General features: G+C 37.7%; 1 protein-coding gene across 3 annotated transcripts in view; it reads left to right on the forward strand.

Moving 5' to 3' along the window:
• Nucleotides 1–20,743, forward strand: part of FSTL5 (follistatin like 5) — a 424,501-nt gene that overhangs the window by 363,121 nt on the left and 40,637 nt on the right. For all 3 annotated transcript variants that reach the window (XM_089525584.1, XM_089525583.1, XM_089525582.1), the window contains 2 exons: nucleotides 3,497–3,615; nucleotides 11,957–12,106. In XM_089525584.1, coding sequence (XP_089381710.1) covers nucleotides 3,497–3,615; nucleotides 11,957–12,106 — 269 coding nt within the window. The remainder of the gene's footprint in view (nucleotides 1–3,496; nucleotides 3,616–11,956; nucleotides 12,107–20,743) is intronic.

Genomic DNA, 20,743 nt, shown 5'->3' on the forward strand with positions numbered 1-20,743 from the left:
TGTCATGAAGCATAGTGCCCAAAGCCAGTTAAGCTATTTGGCATACAAGACAGAAAATCTCAAAACATCTCTTCCCATCTCTAGCAGTAAGAGTACAGTAACAAACACATTGCTGCCCTTTCAAAATATCCCGTTCCTCCAGCCAGAGTAACCACCTTACTTTGAAGAATGAAAGGCAAGGACCTGATAAGAAAGGGCTAACAATTACATACCCTTCAACTATCCTGGTTTGGTAGAGCAGCCCTAATTGATTATCTGTAGTCCCACTTCTTCATGGTTTTTAAAATGTTCCAACTCCTCTCTTCTCCTCCTGCTTTCCCCTTTGTTCTCTGTTTAGGACTTCAAGCTAAGTTAAATTACAAATGTAGTTTGTACTCAGTTCAGCTGGAGGAAGATATGTGGAATCTTATCCTTTCCCATTGACTGAGACAAAAGCAAAGTGCTACAGTCTCTCTTAAATTTCTCCTCATTTTGCCATCTTGCCACACTCTGATTTTGCTTGGACATGTGTGTCCTGGTTTTTCATCTATGAAATGTTGGGGGATATGTGATCGCTTTCCAATATATGTTCATTTAGAGTACTGATTTAACTAGAACAGAACTCATTGTATACCAGTTTAAAAAGAACACAACATAATCCAAAGTTAAATTTACATCCCAATTAATTTTATGGAGAATTGAGTATATATTGGGGTCAAAGAAGATATGGCAATGATACTTTGATTACATGTGACATATGACAACTTATTTCCCTTTGTTTTTTAAAAAATCCAGGTAAAATTCTATAAGACATTTAATGTCACGCTTAGTTTGACCCTTAGGCTCTCACACACGGGATACCTTTAAAACAAAAGTGAAGATATTAAATAGCATGGGAGATATATATACTTTGAAATCACACACACACACACACATTAAAATGGAAGTAAAAATTGAGCTCACTCAATCTCAATATGATATATCTTCCTTTATATAAATTATGAATTAAGTAAAATATACAAACATTAAATCCCATAGTTATAATGAACTGCTTCCCCATCACATACACATTCAAAATGTATGGCAATATTTTAATTGTTCAGGTTACTAAAGTAAATATTTAAATGACTTATGTTTAAGAATTACTTGATGAGTGACAAACTGTTGTTTAGAAGAGTTCAAAGTTTATTAAAGGAACATTGAACAATAACATATCTTGTGAATTCAAATTTAGGTGTGAATAACTGTAGCAGAGAAGTAGGTGGATGTCTGGACATTTCAGAAATAGGATGAATGACAGCAAGTAGGGTGGAAGCTAAAATAAAATCAGATGGAAATGATATGCTAAACATAACATGTACAAAACAAATAGGCTATTTTATTGTATACATTTGTGCAAATGACTTATTTAGAGAGAGTTGTAATTTCAAAATGTCATGTTTTATTTCATTTAATGCAAAGGGACACAAATTATTCACATTCAAATGTCAAACAAAGCAAGAATTATTTCTGGCATGGAATGATATATGAATATATATTAATAATGCACCTTGTGTGAATAGACCAATATGTCAGTGCATAGTGGCTTATAATTTTGGGGGATAGCTAAACATAACATGGTGTTATGTTCAAACCAACACTTTATACTGGACCTAGAAATGGAGTGTAGTCCTTTCAGCTCTTGTATGTGCAGGCTAAGAGGGGCCACTGAAATACATAAGCGGAACCTTGAATGACCAAAAGAAAGCTATAGTTTTCAAGTAGCCACTGAGAGAGACTGGAGGATTAAAGTTTCCCCAACATGATATATGAGGAGATTCCAAACGCTGGACTTAAACTGGCAGAACAGTGGAATTCAACCATAACAAAAGTGGTGAGCTCCCTGCCCACAGCACTGCCCCATTCCCTAAATGTGTCCCCATTGTCTACCACTGTACCACCAACCTGGCACTGGATTTAATTATATTATATAAAACAATATTATATAAAACAATATAATTGCTTGGTCCAGAATGTGTTTTTATTTATTTATTTATTTATTTATTTATTTATTTATAAAAAGAATGAAGTAAATAAATAAGATTTTGAATTTCAGGTTGTAGTTTACTTCCTTGCTAGTTTCTTTCTCTTTTAATATTATATGTGATATTTCATCTTATTAAAGATTTATCTTGTGTTTTAGTTGTTGTCATTATTGTTGTTGTTTTTTAGTGGGGGTAGTGGGGGTGACAGTGGCGGGCTCCAATTCATTTTTTAATTTGAGTATAAATATGGGAGTGCTGGCCATTTCAAATGATCATAACAATGTTTTGATATAGTTTCATTCCTTGAAAAATTGCCTCTCAGGCACAACCCTAGGACTAAATTGAGAGAGGTTGGATCCTGTTAAATGTCCTTTCCACCCTTAATTCATCTAATATCAACTAAATATTTCTATGGGCAAAGAAATGCATTGAAATGGTTTGGTCCCACTAAATTGCCTTCAGTTTTTTCTGCTCACCATACCAATTTACCATATCCAGAGGACTTTTTACTATGCCCTGTCACCTTTTGGTACAATGTAGGGTGCATTACTTTAGTAGACATTCCCTAACCATACATAGAATATGGGGAAAATCAAAATACTATGTTACACACAATAAAATGAAAAGAGGGAAACCATCTAGGGCAGTCACTGAGTATAATTTCTTTAAAGAAAAAGAAGAAGAAGCTGAACAGCTTCCTGCTGGAGATGCTTTAGCAGAAGATCCTGCACTGAGCCGGGGGTTGGACTCAGTGGCCCATGTTGCCTCTTTCAACTCTATGATCCTTTCTTCTGCACAATAGTACAATAGTGTTCTATAAACTTTTGTGCTCATTTGTATTAATCATGCATTGGGAACACAATCTGTAATAAACAGAATACTCTTTATTCAGTGCAGAACTTAAGGTACTTGATTTTTGCAGACACTCTCATGTCCCATTCTGTTACAAATGGTTCCTCTATCTAAAGTAGTAGTTTTGGGGGCAGGTGTGTGCAGACAGTGAGGGTTAAGATAGCAAGGAAGGACTGAAAAATTCAGATGCTCAAACTTGCATGAACAGCCCTTCACTAAACCATCAATAGATACAACTCTAATGTATTTGCATAATTTATAATGATACTTTAAAAAAACCTGGAATTTGATTTCACCTCCTTCAACCCTCACAAAAGATGCTGTGAGAACATCTAAATGATTAGCTTCCATTTGATTGCAAAATGAAAGCCTGCGTTCAAAATGTGGCATATGTTTCCAGGTTGGCATTCATAAAACCATTTTGTTTCCCATGGGAGTATAATGTGAAATCCTGAATCACAACACAGTTTCATTTTATCTTTAAAAGGGGGTGGGAAGTCCCATATGTTTGATTTTATTAACTTTCATGCACATTAACAGATTTTTGTGTCCCCAATAATAGTTAAGGTTTTTGTTAAAGAACATCTTATTGTCCTGGGAGGTTTAATTTTGTACTTTTAAACATTTTTGCTGTTCCTTAGGTCTGGGAATTGGGAATATGTTCTATGTATTTTATGAAGATGGAATCAAAGTGATACAACCGGTAGAATGTGAATTCCAGAGACATATTAAACCTAGTGAAAAGCTCCTTGGATTTCAGGCAAGTATTCTTAATAACCAATTACATCTTTTCTTCAATGCTTAGTTTCTGATAAAGGCTGGAAATGCTTCTGCAGATGTTGTATATCCTAAGGAAGAAATTAACATTTCTCCCAGTTCTTTTCATTGATGCACTTCTACTCAAAATGGAGACTGTGGCATGGATCCAATAAACTGTGAGGAGAAAGAGAAATCATATTACTGCTATCTGTAATACCACAATGTATTGTTACAATATGAACCACGCTGATTAAAGGAGATACAGGCTATATGATATGAACTCTTGTAGGCCAGAACAATGGCTTAAGAAAGAGCTTATGCAAGGAAGTGCATAAAAACCTCTGGAAATGGATGAACATATGTGGATTTGCAATCAGTTTCCCATGTGGTGCCGTAAGTCAGAAAGAACTTCAGTGGAAAGGCACATGTGAATTCAGGTCCATTAGTAAAGGCTGAGAATTTACAAAAAAGTAGACTCTCACTTCAATATTGTATTGTTTATTGCTATTATTGTGGTGGTGGTGGTGGTGGTGGTGGTGATGATAACAATAACAACAACAATAATAGTTATAATACACCTAAAATTTTCAGTTCATTGTACATATATTGAAAGATGATATGATTCAATCTGTAGGCTTACCATCAAACAGGTGTATTACAAAATTAAAAAGGAAGGGAAAAGATAAGAAACCAATAGAGTAGTGGCTGCCTTCTTTTTTGGCTTCTGAAGGGAGGAAGCTTTAATTTCCCACTGTTACTTTGGTAATGAGAGTCATAAGAGGTAGCCCTTTCATTTTATGTAGGTCACTGTACATGGCAATCAGGTAACAAGAACTATTAAAAGAATTTAATCTGATAGCCTTTATGAAAACTTGTTAAGTTATTAAGAATCTTCTCCTTCCCCAAGTCTTCTTACTATACTAAGGTTAATTTTCATCAGAACAAAATCCTTTGGTTGCTTTTCCTTGTGTTGTGATCATTGCCAATTTTTTTTTTTTAAAAAATACACACATATATATGCAGTACTCAACAGCAACATAATTTGTATTGTGCATAATTATACTTTCAGTAGCTAATCAAGCTTTGATTTGTGCTTCTTAACTAAAATTAGTTCAACATCTCTAAAATATGTCAAAGACCTCTTTTCCTCAATCTTTATACCTCTCTCCCTGTGTGTGTCTCTCTCATGGATGCCTATTTAAAACCTGATTATTTAAGATCTGAAAATGTTGGCGGCTGAAAATTAAAATGGGAACAGACTTATATGCAAAGGAATACATCCTATGTAGCTTTTAAGCATTAATGTTGAGTTATTAGCATGTAGACAAAATCTTCTTATTTTCTATTTTTAAATGCTCTTCCTGGGAGCAGAGACTAAATTTAAAAGAGGGCACACTTTGGTTCAAAATTGCCTTGCAGTCATGTAAATAAATCCAAATTCATTTTATTCCATCCCCCTTTTTATTTCTTTTTTGTCATGCAACTTTACAGGTAAGAATGATTATTTTTATGCCTTTTTGCATACTGCCTATAAATCTGCTGTAGCACCATAAGCTGAAGCACATAAAAGGGTGGAAATATTTTTTCTACCCATTGCATTGAAAATAACATGCCTTCAGGCAGTTATACCATGTTTTAAAAAAATAAGAAAGAAAGAAAAACTTTTCTCAATAAATGTCCCTCTATGGAGGAGGAGAGCATGTTCCCAATTCATTGAATTATGCATTATTTTAATCCTTATATTTCTAATGCATAGACTGGCTCTTGAGTGCAGATTTCAAGCTGTTTTTGAAGTAAGCATCTATTACCACACAGTACATTAGATTTTTGGATGTGACAAATAGTTTCATAAGATGCAAGTACCAATAGCATTCACCCTTTCACTACCCTTCAGGCTGTATAAAGTACAAATTCAATTTATCAGTGTTTTTATGGCATCTCTACTCTAAAAAAATCTTGGCTATTAAGAACATGGATTCAGGTCCAAAGAAACAGGAACACAAAAGCTTTCACAACAGTGCTATACACGATACCTTTTGAAACTATTTTCATAGTTCTTAGGGAGCAAGAAGTTATATGAGCTGTAGTGCAAGCTTCTGTACAAAACAACATACGGAGCACTTTATTAACTATTTGAACTTGATGTGCAGCTGAGCTGGTAGTGAGGTATATGCTGGAGCAGGTGTATAACTACTTTCTCTTCAGTGTGTCAAGAGTGGGCAATCTAGGCTCCAGAGCCAAGATAATGAACCTATCTTGTTCTCTGCTGGCCTACTCCTAGCTTATCTATCCAGGCTAACTTCCTCCTCAAGCTATAATACCCAAAGGAAAAGCCAGTCAAGTGCAGGCTTAAAGGTTGTTCTCTTCTCCACACCTGGTTCCCAGGGCCCCAGAGAATTTCTTTTCACTGTGGGTGCTTACCTACAACAGATGATAGACCGGCTTTCCCTTATCAGCCTGCCAAGAAGTGACCAATAAATGTCAATTATATAACCAATTACACATAATTTGAATAAATTAGATAGAGCAAATAACCCAAAGCCATACAAATAGGTTGTTGTTGTGTGCCTTCAAGTAATTTCCAACTTAAGGAAATTAAGAAGAAAATTTGATGGGGTTTTCTTGGCATTATGTGTTCAGAGGAGGTTTGCTGTGGCTGCCTCCTGAAGCTGAGCATGCAACTTGCCCAAGATCACCCAATGAGTTTCACAGCTGAGCAGGAAATTGGACCCTGGTCTCCAGAGTTGTAGTCCAACATTCAAACCATTACACCATGCTGGTTCTCACCAATAGGTTAATTAGTGCCAATTAAAGCAATTAATTTAAACATCATCCCAAGCCAATTGTTAGGTTCCATGGAGAATCAGTATAAAGGAAGCATTCCCTTCTCTGTATGTCAAAGAGAAAGCAAAATTCCTACTGTTCCCTGAAGGAAACCATCCAAAGCTTGTGCTAAACTCCAGGGAGGATAGGTGGGAAAAGCATTGAGGGAAAAAAAGGAAGAAAGCATGGAATCATATTATATATCCACTTGCTCTCCTCCCTCCCTTCTGTTTCATCATGCTTAAGGTTATGATGATTCCTGTCTTCCTTCCTCCTGAAACGAGGCAGAGAAGTTAAGATGCATCATAACAGACATCTAGGCTGTTCTTGTGGCCCTAATATGCACCCTGACTTTTGGAACTACGAATTTCTGTCCCAAAAGAGGTGAACTGCATACACTGGAAGCATCCAAGGGCCATAATTTACCTTTTAAAATGAGTTTCAGAAAGGTTCTGCCTTACTTTGACTCCACCCAATTATTATTCAAAACCAGATGTGGACATCCAGCTAATTTCCCCCTCCTTGCATTTTTGTCTATCTATGTAGTTGCTGGAGTGTCTCAAAGGAAGAAAATTGGTCATTGGGCCCACCAAAATTGCCCACCCTGATTTAAATGTAAAGGTAAAAGTAATCCCTTGACATGATCCTATTCATAACTGACTGTAAGGGACAGTGCTCATCTCTGTTAGTAAGCTGAAGAGACAGTGTTGTCCGAAGACTACTCTGGTGGTCATGTGGCAAGAATGACTACACCGAACGCTGTTACCTTCCCACTAAAGGGGTACCTGTTTATCTACATGTATTTGCATGCTTTCAAATGGCTAGATTGGCACAAGCTGGGGCTAGTGACAGGAGCTTACCCCATCATGCAGCACTCAGGCCTCAAACTGCCAACCAGCTGATCTTGATCAGAATTGGTTTCTTAACCACTAAGCCACTGCATCCCTGGTTTACAGCTGTGAAAATGAGCCTTGAAGGCATACATTATCCCACTCTTCCAATAACTGATAGGAGACAGCAACAGCATTGAAGAAAATCTTTCTCCAGCCATTAGTTGGGAAGTCCCAGCTCTTACCTTCAATTAGCGATGGAAGCTCACTGCAGAAGAGCTGCACAGAGCTGGCAGGAAAAAAGGAAAAAGAAATATGGCAGACAGGATGGTGAATCTCTGCATGTTTGTCCACTCCCCAAATTCAGACATATTAAAGAAGTCTGTTGAGTTTCAAAGAGTAAATGAAAATGTCCTAAGTCCTCATACTTGCAGTCATGGAGGAGATGGGAGTAAGAAATGTGTGAGTGCAAGACTTGACAAATATTCTAACTAGTTTAGCATTACATGCAGTAAAGTCCATATAAGGCAGACACTGTCTTACCAGGGCTAAAGCATATTTGAAATTAAGTGTACCTTTAAATTCACATTCATTTATGCATAGAAATTCACTGCTGAACCGAAGCAGAAAAATTAAGTGTAATAAGTATCCAAATTATGTATGTGCCATTTTTAAAATGTTCACTCAGCCATGAAAAATGCTAGTAACATATCTAGCAGTTTCTGTGAATCATAATGGAAGGACTTGGTGAGTTCAATTTAGCTATTTTATTTCAGCCCCAGTGCTCATATCATATCATATACAAGACCATTCTATGCATGTTGACTCAGAAATAAATACTGCTCAGTTCAGTGGGTCTTAGCTGACTATTACACTATACTGTTATACCACTATTATTCTACTTTAACTGTTGTGGCTGCCTCCATGGAATCTTGGAATTTATAGTTTAGCAAGAGGCATTTAGAATTCTCAGCCAGAGAGCTCTTAGGTCTCACTAAGCTACAAATCCCAGAATTCCACAGAAGGCAGCCAAAGCTGTTAAAGTGGAATAATAATGCTAAAACATAGTAGTGTGATAAAATAATGAGTCCTGGATAAGTGTCTGTGTAGAACTGCAGGGTATAGGCTGCACACATACTTCTGAGTAATCCACACTGAATTTATGAGGACATTTTTGAGTCAATACGTAAAGGATCCCAGTACAAAAAAAATCAGAGAAGATGTAGCAGTTTTTCCAAACTGAAGATGTAAATATTTCTATTCATGAAAGCAAGTTGAATGGTTTCTCAAAGTGATATATGCAAGCAGACTAATCATATAAGAAATTAACCAAGCCAATACATAGTACATCTGCTGAAATTATATTCTGCCAATTATGCTTGCTTTAGATACCTTAGATGAAGCTATAGGTATCCTATTCAGGTCTATTTGGTAGATCAGCCTATCTGTGGGATCTTCCATATGACCGACCTCACACACTTAGGGAAAAATTTACAGCAACAAAAATGACTAGTCTGGCTGCGGTTACCCAGAGGGCCTTCTTATCTGCTGCTCCCAAACTATGAAATGGCCTGTCAGACAAGATCTAACACATTAACAAACCTGAAGACTTTAAAAAGGCTCTCAAGACAGATCTCTTCTGACTGGCCTTCCCTGAATAATTCACTCGGTTACCCCGCTGATATCCCTACTCACCACCCCAAGATGTCCTGTTTTCTTGTCTCTGATTGTTTTAATTGATTGTTTTAATGATCTACATTATATTTTATTAGTGTTATGTTGGAATTTTTGTTTTTCTGTAAGGAAGGAGGGAATAATTGAATTTATTTTATATTGTATTGCTGTAAACCACCTCGATTCCATGGAGAGGCAGGATAGAAATAAAATTTTGTTGTTGTTGTTGTTGTTGTTGTTAAGAGGCAGTTACCTGGAGAAGTAAAAGTGAGCAGACACAATTTGTCTTGTGAATTCTGCTTTTCAACTATAGTTAAAATCAATTTAAAAACACATATAGTTTGGAGAAGAGAAATACTTTTCCTTCAACAGAAGTCATACTTTTTTGTGGGTTTTTCGGGCTATGTGGCCATGTTCAAGAAGGGTTTATTCCTGATGTTTTGCCAGCATCTGTGACTGGCATCTTCAGAGAATGCTGACCTGGAAGAGAGTAAGAATGTGTGTGTACACACACACACACACACACACAAACTGTGTGATCCCAGTTAAGGAAGAATGATTCCCATGTCAATCTGTGTATTGTTCTGTTGTTGATGGCCAGGCCTCAAGGTAGGAGGATATGCAAAAGAGGATTAGAGTCTGATCATTGTTTGCTGGGAAAGCCCCTGACCCTGAGTGGTTTCTCATTTGCATTTGCTGAGTCCTGGTCTTGGTGTTCTTCAGGATTGGTAGCCAAACTTTATTTACTTTAAGGGCTTCTTCTTTCCTGGTGAAGTTGTCCAAGTGTTTTCGATTTCAATATCTTCCCTGTGCATTCTGACCTGATAGTTGTTGGCATGGTTTAGAATGTCAGTGTTTTCAAACAGCATTTTGTGCCCAGGATGGTTTACAATGTGTTCTGCTACTGCTGACTTTTCTGGCTGACCTAGTCTGCAGTGTATCTCATGTTCTTTGATTTATGTTTGGACACTACGTTTGGTGGTCCCTATGTAGACTTGTCCGCAGCTGCATGGTATGCTGTAAATTCCTATGGCTGTGAAAGGGTCTCTCCTGTCCTTCACTGAGCACAGCATTTGCTGGATTTTCTTGGTCAGTTTGTAAATCAATTGGACGTTGTGCTTCTTCACCACTTTGCCTATTCTATCTGTGACTGCTTTGATGTATGGTAAAGACAAAGTGGTGAAGAAGCACAACCTCCCAGCAAGCCCTGAATTTTATTTAATATTGCAGGAAATTTACTTTGGTTTGAGTGTTGATGAGTGCATTTTTGCTAACAGTTCATCTAAAGGATTCCCCCCCCCCCCATATCTCAGACAAAGTACAATAGCGCTGAGCTTTTTCTATCAAATACTTTTTCCCTTGAGATTCCAGACATTTGGAGCAACAAATAATGACTGGTAGCCTATATGTGTGCACACACATGCAGACACCTCCTAAGCAGGGCTGAGAAATTGATTTTTGTTTCATGTTGACATAAAGATTCAGACTGTGTGTTGACAGCTTGGCTCAATGCAAAACTATCAAATGCAGATTCCACAAAATAATTGAATAAACTGTGTTTTGCACCTCTTAAGAAGATGCTTTCCTCCACATGTCACCAGTGCTGTTTCTCTTCTTCATTCTTTTTTTCTTCATTTTATCTGCCTCATAGAAGCCTTTATGAATGGAAACAAGATATTTTCTTATGAGCTCATCAGTGTCTTTTGCTTATTTTTCACTTGAAGCTATCATCGCCTGACACCCCAAAAGTATTGCTACAGCAGTCTGTTATGATATGTCAAATAGAAGATATTAGGTCAGGAATAAGCATCACATATAGGCTAAAATCTCATCTTGATGAGCTGTCTGTGGTAATCAGATGGTGAGAAAATGAAGAAAAATCTTGGCATATGTGACACATTTTGGAGCTGAGCTATTTTCTAAGCTAGGGTTTAAAGATTTTTCAAGGCTGCTTTGAAGTGTCAGTGTATTTGGCACACAATTAATTGAGTAGTCTAGTAGATTTACTTCATATTCACTGATAAATGGCATTCTGGAACGCTGGTGTGCTATCTATGCATAGCTTGGCATTTGTCTTTGCATTGTTGTAGCAATAGGATGTTTGTCAGCTATCAGAAGACATTACAGCTCATACATAAACTGCCAGATAATATCCTTCTATGCATATGAGTCCTTAGGAGCAGGCATAAGTAACAAATGGTTTAGTTTATTTATCCCTATTGTTTGTATGACAAATCAACAAGAAAGCATTGATTCAGCTTAAATACACCACTCCTTTGTTTTCCCTTCTCATCTTAAAAAAATTAAAAAATGATACATTCATGATTAGAAAGAGGACCCAGCAAGCGGTACAAAGATTAAAAACACATTGATACAGTTTGGATATCTACAGCTATCAATCAATTGATCACTAGAAAGATATATTCCATCATAATCTCACAGCTCATTTAAAGAAACATTGAAGTTAAAATTAAATGTAAATGTAATTTTAATTATGAAGCTGTAGTGGTATTCACTATCTCTGTGTGTCAAATTTTATTGAAACTATGTTTTAAGTGTATTAGCTGTTTACAGTTATGTTTTTAATAATATTGGTGTTTAATTTCTTTTTTAGTTATGTAAATTAATGTTTTAGTGAAAACTTTTTAAAATCATTGTATGCCTTGAATCCTGTTTTGGAAGAAAGATGGGTTATAAATTAAATAAATAAAAAGAAAAACATTAATTTAAATCCAAATTATAAGTTTTTATTTGCTAAGATCTTGTTGACTCAGTGTTCATCTTAAGCAAACCTATTGCAAACTTAGGGAAGCTGAGTGCACTTGGATAAAATATTTTAAAATTATATTTATATTATATTATATTATATTAATATTTTAAAAATATATTATTTTTCCTCCTCTTTTGTCAAGAGGGTACTCAGTTCCTCTGCATTTGAACCATGTAGAAACGTGGTGCTGCATGAACACTATGACTTTCTAAAATGATTTGTTTTCTTCTTTTCTCTAATTCTAGGATGAAGTTTGCCCTAAAGCTGAAGGGGATGAAATTCAGCGGTGTGTCTGGGCATCTGCTGCTAATGTAAAAGACAAGTTCATATATGTAACCCAACCTACGTTAGACAGAGTACTGATTGTTGATGTACAATCACAGAAGGTGGTGCAGGTATGTGTTCTTAGTAGGGAAGACATGCTTTATTTTGAAGAGAAAAATAAATCAGAGAGGATAACCACTGAGCTTCTCTCTTGATATGATTTACAAAGTGTATCATCTCACAGAACATTGGCTGTTTGCAGTTTTGTTGAAATGATTCTGGTATCTACACATTTTGAAAGCAAGTTCCTCAGCAAGAAACTGAAACCAGACCCTTATCCACAGAGTGGTGGGAAAGGAACATAGGTGCTGCATGGGAATGTTCATTCAATTCATATCAGGGCTGAACTTGGGGACAAAACATGGAAGTGTATGCAGCCCCTTTTGGCAAATGTGAGAGATAGTAGTGGAACTTTCCACCAAGGTAATTGTATTTCCAAGGCAGTAGCTGAACAACAGCAAGCCCCATGTCCACAACGTTTAGCAAAAAAGGAATAAATATAATCTTTGCTGAAACATAAAAGTAGCTTCACTTAGAAGCTTTACTAACTTATCCACAGTCCAATAGAGGGTCTTATGGAGGAGAGACAGGGTAGAGAAAAATGTCAGTAGGTTAGTAGGATACATTAAGAGAGTGGAAGAAAACAATCAGGAAATCATCAAACAGGCAACTAACAGAGATGGCTAACTGTAACAGCCTCTGCCTCTAGCAATCCTATCCCCTCAATTTCTCACCTTCCCTTGGTGAGAGAGAACATGTGAAAAGGGTTTTTATTTGTGTTTCCTTGACTATAAAGTAGAAACGTCCATGTGAAAAGGAGGGGAAGAAAATGTACATAACTTAGAATTTTGATATCAAAGATTCACAACTTTAGAAAATAAAATGCCCAACATTGCTCTGGATACTAGAGAGGTTAAGAACAAGAAAAAGGGCTTTTTAGATATGTCCACAGCAAAAGGAAAATTAAGGAAATGGTAGTGCCACTGCATGGAGAAGATGGCAAAATGCTAACAGGGGACAGAGAAAAGGCAGAATTACTTAACACCTTCTTTGCCTCCGTCTTCTCAGAAAAGGAAAAGGATGCTCAACCTCAGGAAAATGGAGCAGAGGACAGAATAGGGGAAATTCAGCACAGAATAAGTAAAGAGATAGTAGAGGAATACCTTGTTAATCTAAATGAATATAAGTCTCCAGGATCTGATGAGCTACATTCAAAAATATTAAAAGAACTGGCAAATGTAATATTGGAGCCATTGGCAATAATCTTTGAACACTCCTGGAGAACAGGAGAGGTCCCAGTAGACTGGAGGAGGGCAAACGTTGTCCCCATCTTCAAAAAGGGGGAAAAGGAGGATACCAACAATTATCGTCCAGTTATTCAGACATCAATACCAGGAAAGATTCTAGAGCAGATCATAAACAGAGAGTCTGTGAACATCTAGAAGGCAATGCCAAAATCACAAAAAGTCAACATGGATTTGGGAGAAACAAGTCATGCCAGACAAATCTGATCTCTTTCTTTGATAAAATGACCAGCTTGGTAGATGAAGGGAATGCTGTGGATATAGTATATCTTGATTTCAGTAAGGCCTTTGATAAGGTTTCCTGTGGCATTCATGCAAACAAGCTTGTAAAATATGGGCTAGACAAAGCAACTGTTACATGGATTAGCAATTGGTTGACCAGCCGAACCAAGAGGGTGCTCAAAAATGGCTCCTTTTCATCCTGGAGGGAAGTGACCAGTGGGGTCCCACAGGGCTCTGTCCTGGGGCCAGTGCTATTCAACATCTTTATCAATGACTTAGATGACAGAATTGTGGGCATATTCATCAAATTTGCAGATGACACCAAATTAGGAGAAGTAGCTAATACCTCAGAGGATGGGATCAAAAATCAAAATGATCTGAATAAACTAGAAAGCTGGGCCAAAGTTAACAAAATGAAAATCAACATGGAGAAATGTAAGGTGGAAAAATGAAATGTACAGATATAGGATGGGGGACACCTGGCTGAATGAAATTACATGTGAAATGGATCTGGGAGTCCAAGTAGACCACAAGTTGAACATGAGTCAACAGTGTGATGCCGCAGCTAAAAAGGCCAATACAATTTTAGGCTGCATCAATAAAAGTATAATGTCTAGATTAAGGGAAGTAATAGTGCCACTATATTCTGCTCTGGTCAGGCCCCACCTAGAATATTGTGTCCAGTTCTGGGCACCACAATTCTAAAAGGACATTGAGAAACTGGAGCGTGTCCAAAAGAAGGCAACTAAAATGGTGAAGGGTCTGGAAGCCATGCCCTATGAGGAACAACTTAAGGAGTTGGGGATATTTAGCCTGGTGAAGAGAGAAGGTTAAGAGGTGATATGATAGCCCTGTTTAAATATTGGAAGGTATGTCGTATTGAGGAGGGAGCAAGCTTGTTTTTTTGCTCCAGAGAACAGGACCTAGAACAATGGATGTAAGCTACAGGAAAAGAATGGCTGCCGGGATCACCCGGCAGCTGCATTGCCACTGGCAGGAGCACCGGTGATGTGGGGCTTCGGGGCGCCCCAGATTGCAGTGCAGGGCGGCTGAGGCTTGTGATTGGCTGTTGGAGGGGCAAGGGGCGGGATTTCTGGGGTGGCCGCTCTAGCCGGCTGGGAAATCCTCTATAGTCGCTCGAGTGGGTCCTCCACTGATTGGTGCTGCCAGGAAGGGGGAGGAGTGAATGAGCTTGGCCCCGCCCTACACTTAAACTATATAAGGCTGTGCAGTGAGAGGTCCGGGGCAGTTCGCGCTCAGCAACCCACCCACCCTCCCTTGGGTTGCTGTTGCTGTCACAACCAAGGGTGGCAGCATAGGCCAGGATCTGGGATGGTTGGTCTGCAGGGCTGCAGAGCACTGGAGCAGGAGTCCTTAGGGACCTGGGTACGCTGAGTGGTTATGTATGGCCATTGTGGGGGCCATTACATTTTTATGTGGCCCAGTGACAAGGTGCTGCTGGAAATACGGATAAGCAATTGGTTGCTATCCAGTGGTACATAGCCCCTTGGTCTTTCCGACAGCAGGCCTGGTGGCAGGCCTTGGGTATCGAACAACCGGGGTGTTGGTCGATTTTGCCAGATCCTGACCTCATGCTATGGGCCAACCCTATGCTGTTTTATTGCTGCTTGCAATTAATAAAGTTGTGGCCTTTTTCTCCAAGATATGTTTCTGTGATTATTATGGTGGCACCCCCTTACAAGGCAAAGAGATTCCACCACAACATTAGGAGGAACTTTCTGAGAGTAAGGGCTATTTTACAGTGGAACACACTCCCTCAGAGAGTGGTGGAGTCTCCTTCCTTGGAAGTCTTTAAGTAGAGGCTGGATGGCCATTGTCAGGTATGCTTTGATTGAGAGTTCCTGCATGGCAGGGGGTTGGACTGGATGGTCCTTGTGGTCTCTTCCAACTCTATGATTCTATGATTCCTAAGGCTGATGTTTAATTGTAGAGAAGGTTTGTGTGTGTGTGCCCGTATATGTGTATGCAGTTTTTCTTCATGTATATGAGTGAAAGCATATGTGCATACTCTCCCATATGTTGCTGTGTACTTTCAGTCATTTCTGACTTATGACAGATCTAAGGCAAACCTATCTTAGGGTTTTCTTGACAGGATTTGTTCAGGAGGGGGTTGTCTTTGTTTCCTTCTGAGACTGAGAGTGTGTGACCTGTCCAGTAGGTTTCCATGACCAAGTGGAGATTGATCTCCAGTTTCTTTATCCGTCACTCAAACCACTGCACCACACTGGCTTGTTCAACTCCCATAGATAGACAGATACCTATACAGACAGATATGTTACATGTCCTTTTATATCAGTCTTATTCAAAGTGTTGCTCCAATGACATGTGTCAATCAGAAGCCATTGGCTACTAGTGCCTGATGAGTTTCCAAGTAAGTTAGAAACAATTAATTGTAGTCCATGGGGACAAATATGGTTAACATCCTGGATAAAAATAGTTGTGAGTCTCCCACATCAGACATATTGGAAAGCAGAGCTATATACCATAATAAACAAGTCGAAGGCAAAATCAGGGCTCAGTAAATGTAAATGACAAACCATCCAGGGTCAGGGGTTTTCCCAGCAGACAATGATCACTAATTAAGTAGACATTAATCTGCTTTGCATATCTTCCTGTCCTGAAGCCTGAACATCAACAACAGAACAATGCACAGATCAACATGGGAATCATTCCTCTCTACCCAGGGTCACACAGTATACATACAGTCAGCCCTTCTTATACACGGATTTTTTATTCATGGATTCAAGCATCCACGGTCTGAAAATGTTCAAAAAGTATAAATTTCAAATATCAAACCTTGATTTTCCATTTTTTATACATTTTGCTATGTCATTATATTTAATGTGACTTGAGCATCCACGGATTTTGTTCCCACGGGGGATCTTGGAACCAATCCCCACCGTATAACAAGGGTCCACTGTATACCCAACTCTATTCCATGCTGATAGCTCCAGCTCTGGGAGGAGTGATATAGAGCTAGTCTGCTAGCTCCGCCCCTAGTGACTCACAGATGCGATTCACTGAAGCTCCATCCCCTCTGCAACAAGGACACTCTCCCTAGAGTTTGTAAAAAAATTAAACAGTCACCACTCAAAATGGCTGCCCAGCTACCTCTCTCCTCCTCCTCCTCTCTGTAGCAGAACTCACTCTTGTTAGTATTATTTTTCTGAACATAATGATTTTAACATTCATTTGTTCTTGTGTGCCTAGAAGTCATATCCATCATGTGCTGATTCCAAGGTGAACCTATCATGGGAATTTCTTGGCAAGATTTGTTCAGAAGATATTAGCTTTTTTCTTCTGAAAATGAGCCAGTGTGACTTGCCCAAAATTTCCCAATGGGTTTCCATGGCTGAACAGTGATTTGAACCCAGGTGTCCAGGGTTTGAGTTCAGTTTTCATACCACTAAATCATTTAGGGAATAAGAAATGTGCACTTTCTAAAGTATCAATGTAACTTTTCTTCATCAGCTGTTCCTCCAGTTCATGAATAAGCACTGAACTATTGCTAAAACGTCTTCTGTCATCTTCATAAAAAGAAATGAAATATGAAAATTTGAAACCCAGGCACTGCTGCTATTAAAATTTTAAGCCTTGCCAACATTCCCAGGGCTCTAAAACTTCTTTAACATCACAGAAGCGAACATGCTGCAAACATTTATATACTAACATACATAAGGCTTTAATAAGTCTTAAGATTGCTTTTATTCATGATAATACAGCTTTAAAACATCATTGGCACAATATTCAGTAAAATATAAAATAATGTTTCTGTACATTTTGAAACTCAATTTTTTTGTTTGGAAAGTACTGAGGACTGCTTAATTTAGCCATAATTCTCAGTATCCAATGTAACTATTCATTAATAATAGATGTCCACCACTATTCTACATCAGCTACTTAATTATGTCTTACACTGGATTCTGATAAGTATGTTGGAACTAGGCAGTCCACAGCACTTTTCAGTTTGCACAACTAAGTAATTTTTCCTGGCCCAACATGCTCCACCCAGCCGCCAGATTGGACAAAGATAAAATCATAGAGTTGAAAGATACCTCAAGGGCCATCAAGTTCAATCACCTTCCTTTCAGCTTCTGATCAGGACATAAGAAGAATGATATTTCCAACCTCCACCCACCAGCAAGTGAGCCTATGACAAGGACTTGTGACAGAGATCCTGCTTCTGATTGCTGTAATCTCATTCACAGATGAGAGAGGGCTGGAAACATCCTCCTCCTTGTGCCCTGATAGGAGGCTGAATTGACCTCATTTACCTGATCCAGCATAATGTTCTTGGATAAAGAGCAGTTATGGTTCCATAACTCTAGGTTACAAATTCATAACTGTTGTACTGAAAGCCAACTATTATTTATTCGTCAACTGTTATTTGTATCCTGAGCCATCCCATCCCATCTATATTATACAGGAAATGTTTTATAACCTTGTTAAGCTGATCATCCTCCCTAGGATGACAATGGTGTAGGAGATGGTTATTAAAGGATTATGCTTATAAACAAATATGTTAAAGTTATATTTTAAGTATATTGTCAACCTTCCCAACTTAATTGCATAATTGAACATTTAGGATCTAGTTTTCTAAGCTATGAACATATATGTATTTTGATGGAATATAATACATTAGGATGCCATCCATTATTTTTATTATTGGGATTAGTATCTTGACTTATCTGTGATTGCTAATTTCTGCTGTTTGTATGAGCTGGCCGTGTGCCGTAAATAAAAGGCAATGAATGTATAGTTCATAATATTTACTTACTTCCTATTTGAAGGAAACCCGGTATATCAGTCCCAGTGATTTCTGTTCCCAGAGTTGCTGTTTGTATCTCAAGGGGTAGGGAATTGGTGTGGAGAAGGAAGGATAAGTACCTTAAGTTGTACTTCATATTGCCTGGCCATGCTAATTGGTGTGATATAGCTAGGAATGGAGCCGTGTTGCTGGCTGGTCCCTAGAGGCAGGTGTAAGGAGTTGGAAGATAAATAGTCATTTCATGCCTGAGCCTTATAAATATTTTGGCAGTCATCACATGCCTCCGGCCATTTTGAAACTCTTGAAATTCAAACTGACAGTGTCCATAGCCCTTGTGCTGTCTGAATGTTCTATGTCAGAACACAGATTTTCCATATGCACAACTATTTTGGATGGATATTGTAGTGTTAAAAATATTCTGGTTAAAATGTTCTCATTTTAAAAATAGTTTTATCTTTTTATAGTTTTAATTAGCTTTTATTTGTTCATCTCCTCAGGAGCCCTTGTGAGCTGGAAGGCAATGCAAAAATACTTAAAATAAAAATAATAAGAAGAATGCTAAAAAGTAATAATACAGTATATGATAAAACTATTCTTTCTGATTTAAGAGTTTTATCACATTAGTCTTGTTGCAATGGTTTTCAAATAGCTACACAATTGTGCCAGTACTACATAGTTATAGTAGATAGACACCATTTCGAATGTGAGAGTGGCATCCTAAGGAATCCTGTTTTTAAAAAAAGTTTGGTGAGATATTTTGAATCCCCTGCTAGACATCTCCACTGAACTACCCAGAACTACAGCATTAAAGCTCTCCAGCAGAGTGTTCTCAGTTCTTTATTAAACTACAAAACCCAGGATTCTGTAGAATGGAGCCAACAGAGTTAACTAAACACTCTTGAAGCATCAAGGGCCTTGCATTTTGTTATCCCAAATATTTTACAGGAAAACAGAGAAAAACTGTAATGCTTGTACAATTTTCTTTTTAAAAAACTGGGATGATAGAGTGTACTATAAAACTACAAAAAGTTGTTTTCCATAGGAAAAAATATAATTTGTCTCTGCCATTTTATAATTGAGATTTCAGCACTGAAGTATAACTAATGGGAAGTACTCTTACAGTTTGAGTAAAAGAGGTGGCTCAGCATAACTTGTAATATCATAGAAACAATCCTGATCTTCTTATTGAGTAGTAATATGCGACTGTATCCATTTTGCAAATCTCAGCACTTTTTTCTTGGAGATAGACATAAAATCTTTAAATATGTATGTCCTATATATGAAGCATTTAGATTCTCAGCTAGTCTAGTTCAATGAAAACTATTTACTTTCCCTTTCCAAAGCACTGGCATGTCTAAGTGTAGAAGAGTACAAGAAGTCAAATATGCACATTATTCAGAAGGTGCATATCTTTTGCTCTCTGTTCACTTGGAAAAATTCACAACTCCCTTGGAAAACAACCCAAAATAGTCCTACAAGGAGTGATCTTCTTGGCCTATAAATGCATGCATGTAAAGTTGAGTTTCAGAGCATCACCCCCTCCTTGACGTACACTGATTTAGACATTCTAGGATGTCTCTTAATTTGTTGGTCTGATTAATTTATTAGCTGCCTGATAGCTAACAGCACTCAAAATGACCTGCAATTAAAATAATATAAAATAAAATTAGAATCTATATGAATCAAAACTAAAACAGCCACTACAGACTGCAAAAGTGGAAAACCTCAGATGTGCTGGTGAAATTTGTTTACCAGTAAAAGTATGAGGCTAGATGCAGTTGTTAGTCCCAAATAGTAAATAACTATGAGTAATTTCAGTAATTTCTTTCCTGCTGCAAGAAAACCTTCTAAAACTACAGTTTCCCAATGGTATTCACAGTTTGGGACTAACTTTGTGCAAAATTTGTACATGGTAATTTCGCACAACCCCTTCCCTAGCATTTTATACACAGGAAACAGCATTATCTACACAGAAAATAATTCAAGGAATATAATAATTCAGTATTAATCACTGCACAGAAAATGCAGTTTTCTGCATCAAAAAAGCTGTTTTCTTATGCAAATCAACCATGTGTGAATTTTATGTAGACTAAGTGCTCAATTATAGGATTTTTTTTCTGTGCAGAAAGCTGCATTTTCTGCATAGGAACTGACATTGCTGCACTGAAATATCATTTCCTATGTAGAAAATGTCATTTTCTGTACAGGAAATGCTGCTTAATACCAAAATCAACCATGATTTTTTTATAGAATAAGTCCTGAACTGTGAAGACTTTAATCAGTTCAGGATTCTTCTCTTCAGGGTTTTTCAGCACTTGGAAAATATGATGGGGTCAATATCTTTCAACATTTTTAACCAGAGGCTAGATGGCCATCTGTTGGGGAGTGGTTTG

The sequence above is a fragment of the Sceloporus occidentalis genome, unplaced genomic scaffold (assembly GCF_023333645.1).
Source record: "Sceloporus occidentalis isolate IW3139 unplaced genomic scaffold, rSceOcc1.0.p SCAF_5, whole genome shotgun sequence".
NCBI classification, from domain to species: Eukaryota; Metazoa; Chordata; class Lepidosauria; order Squamata; family Phrynosomatidae; genus Sceloporus; species Sceloporus occidentalis.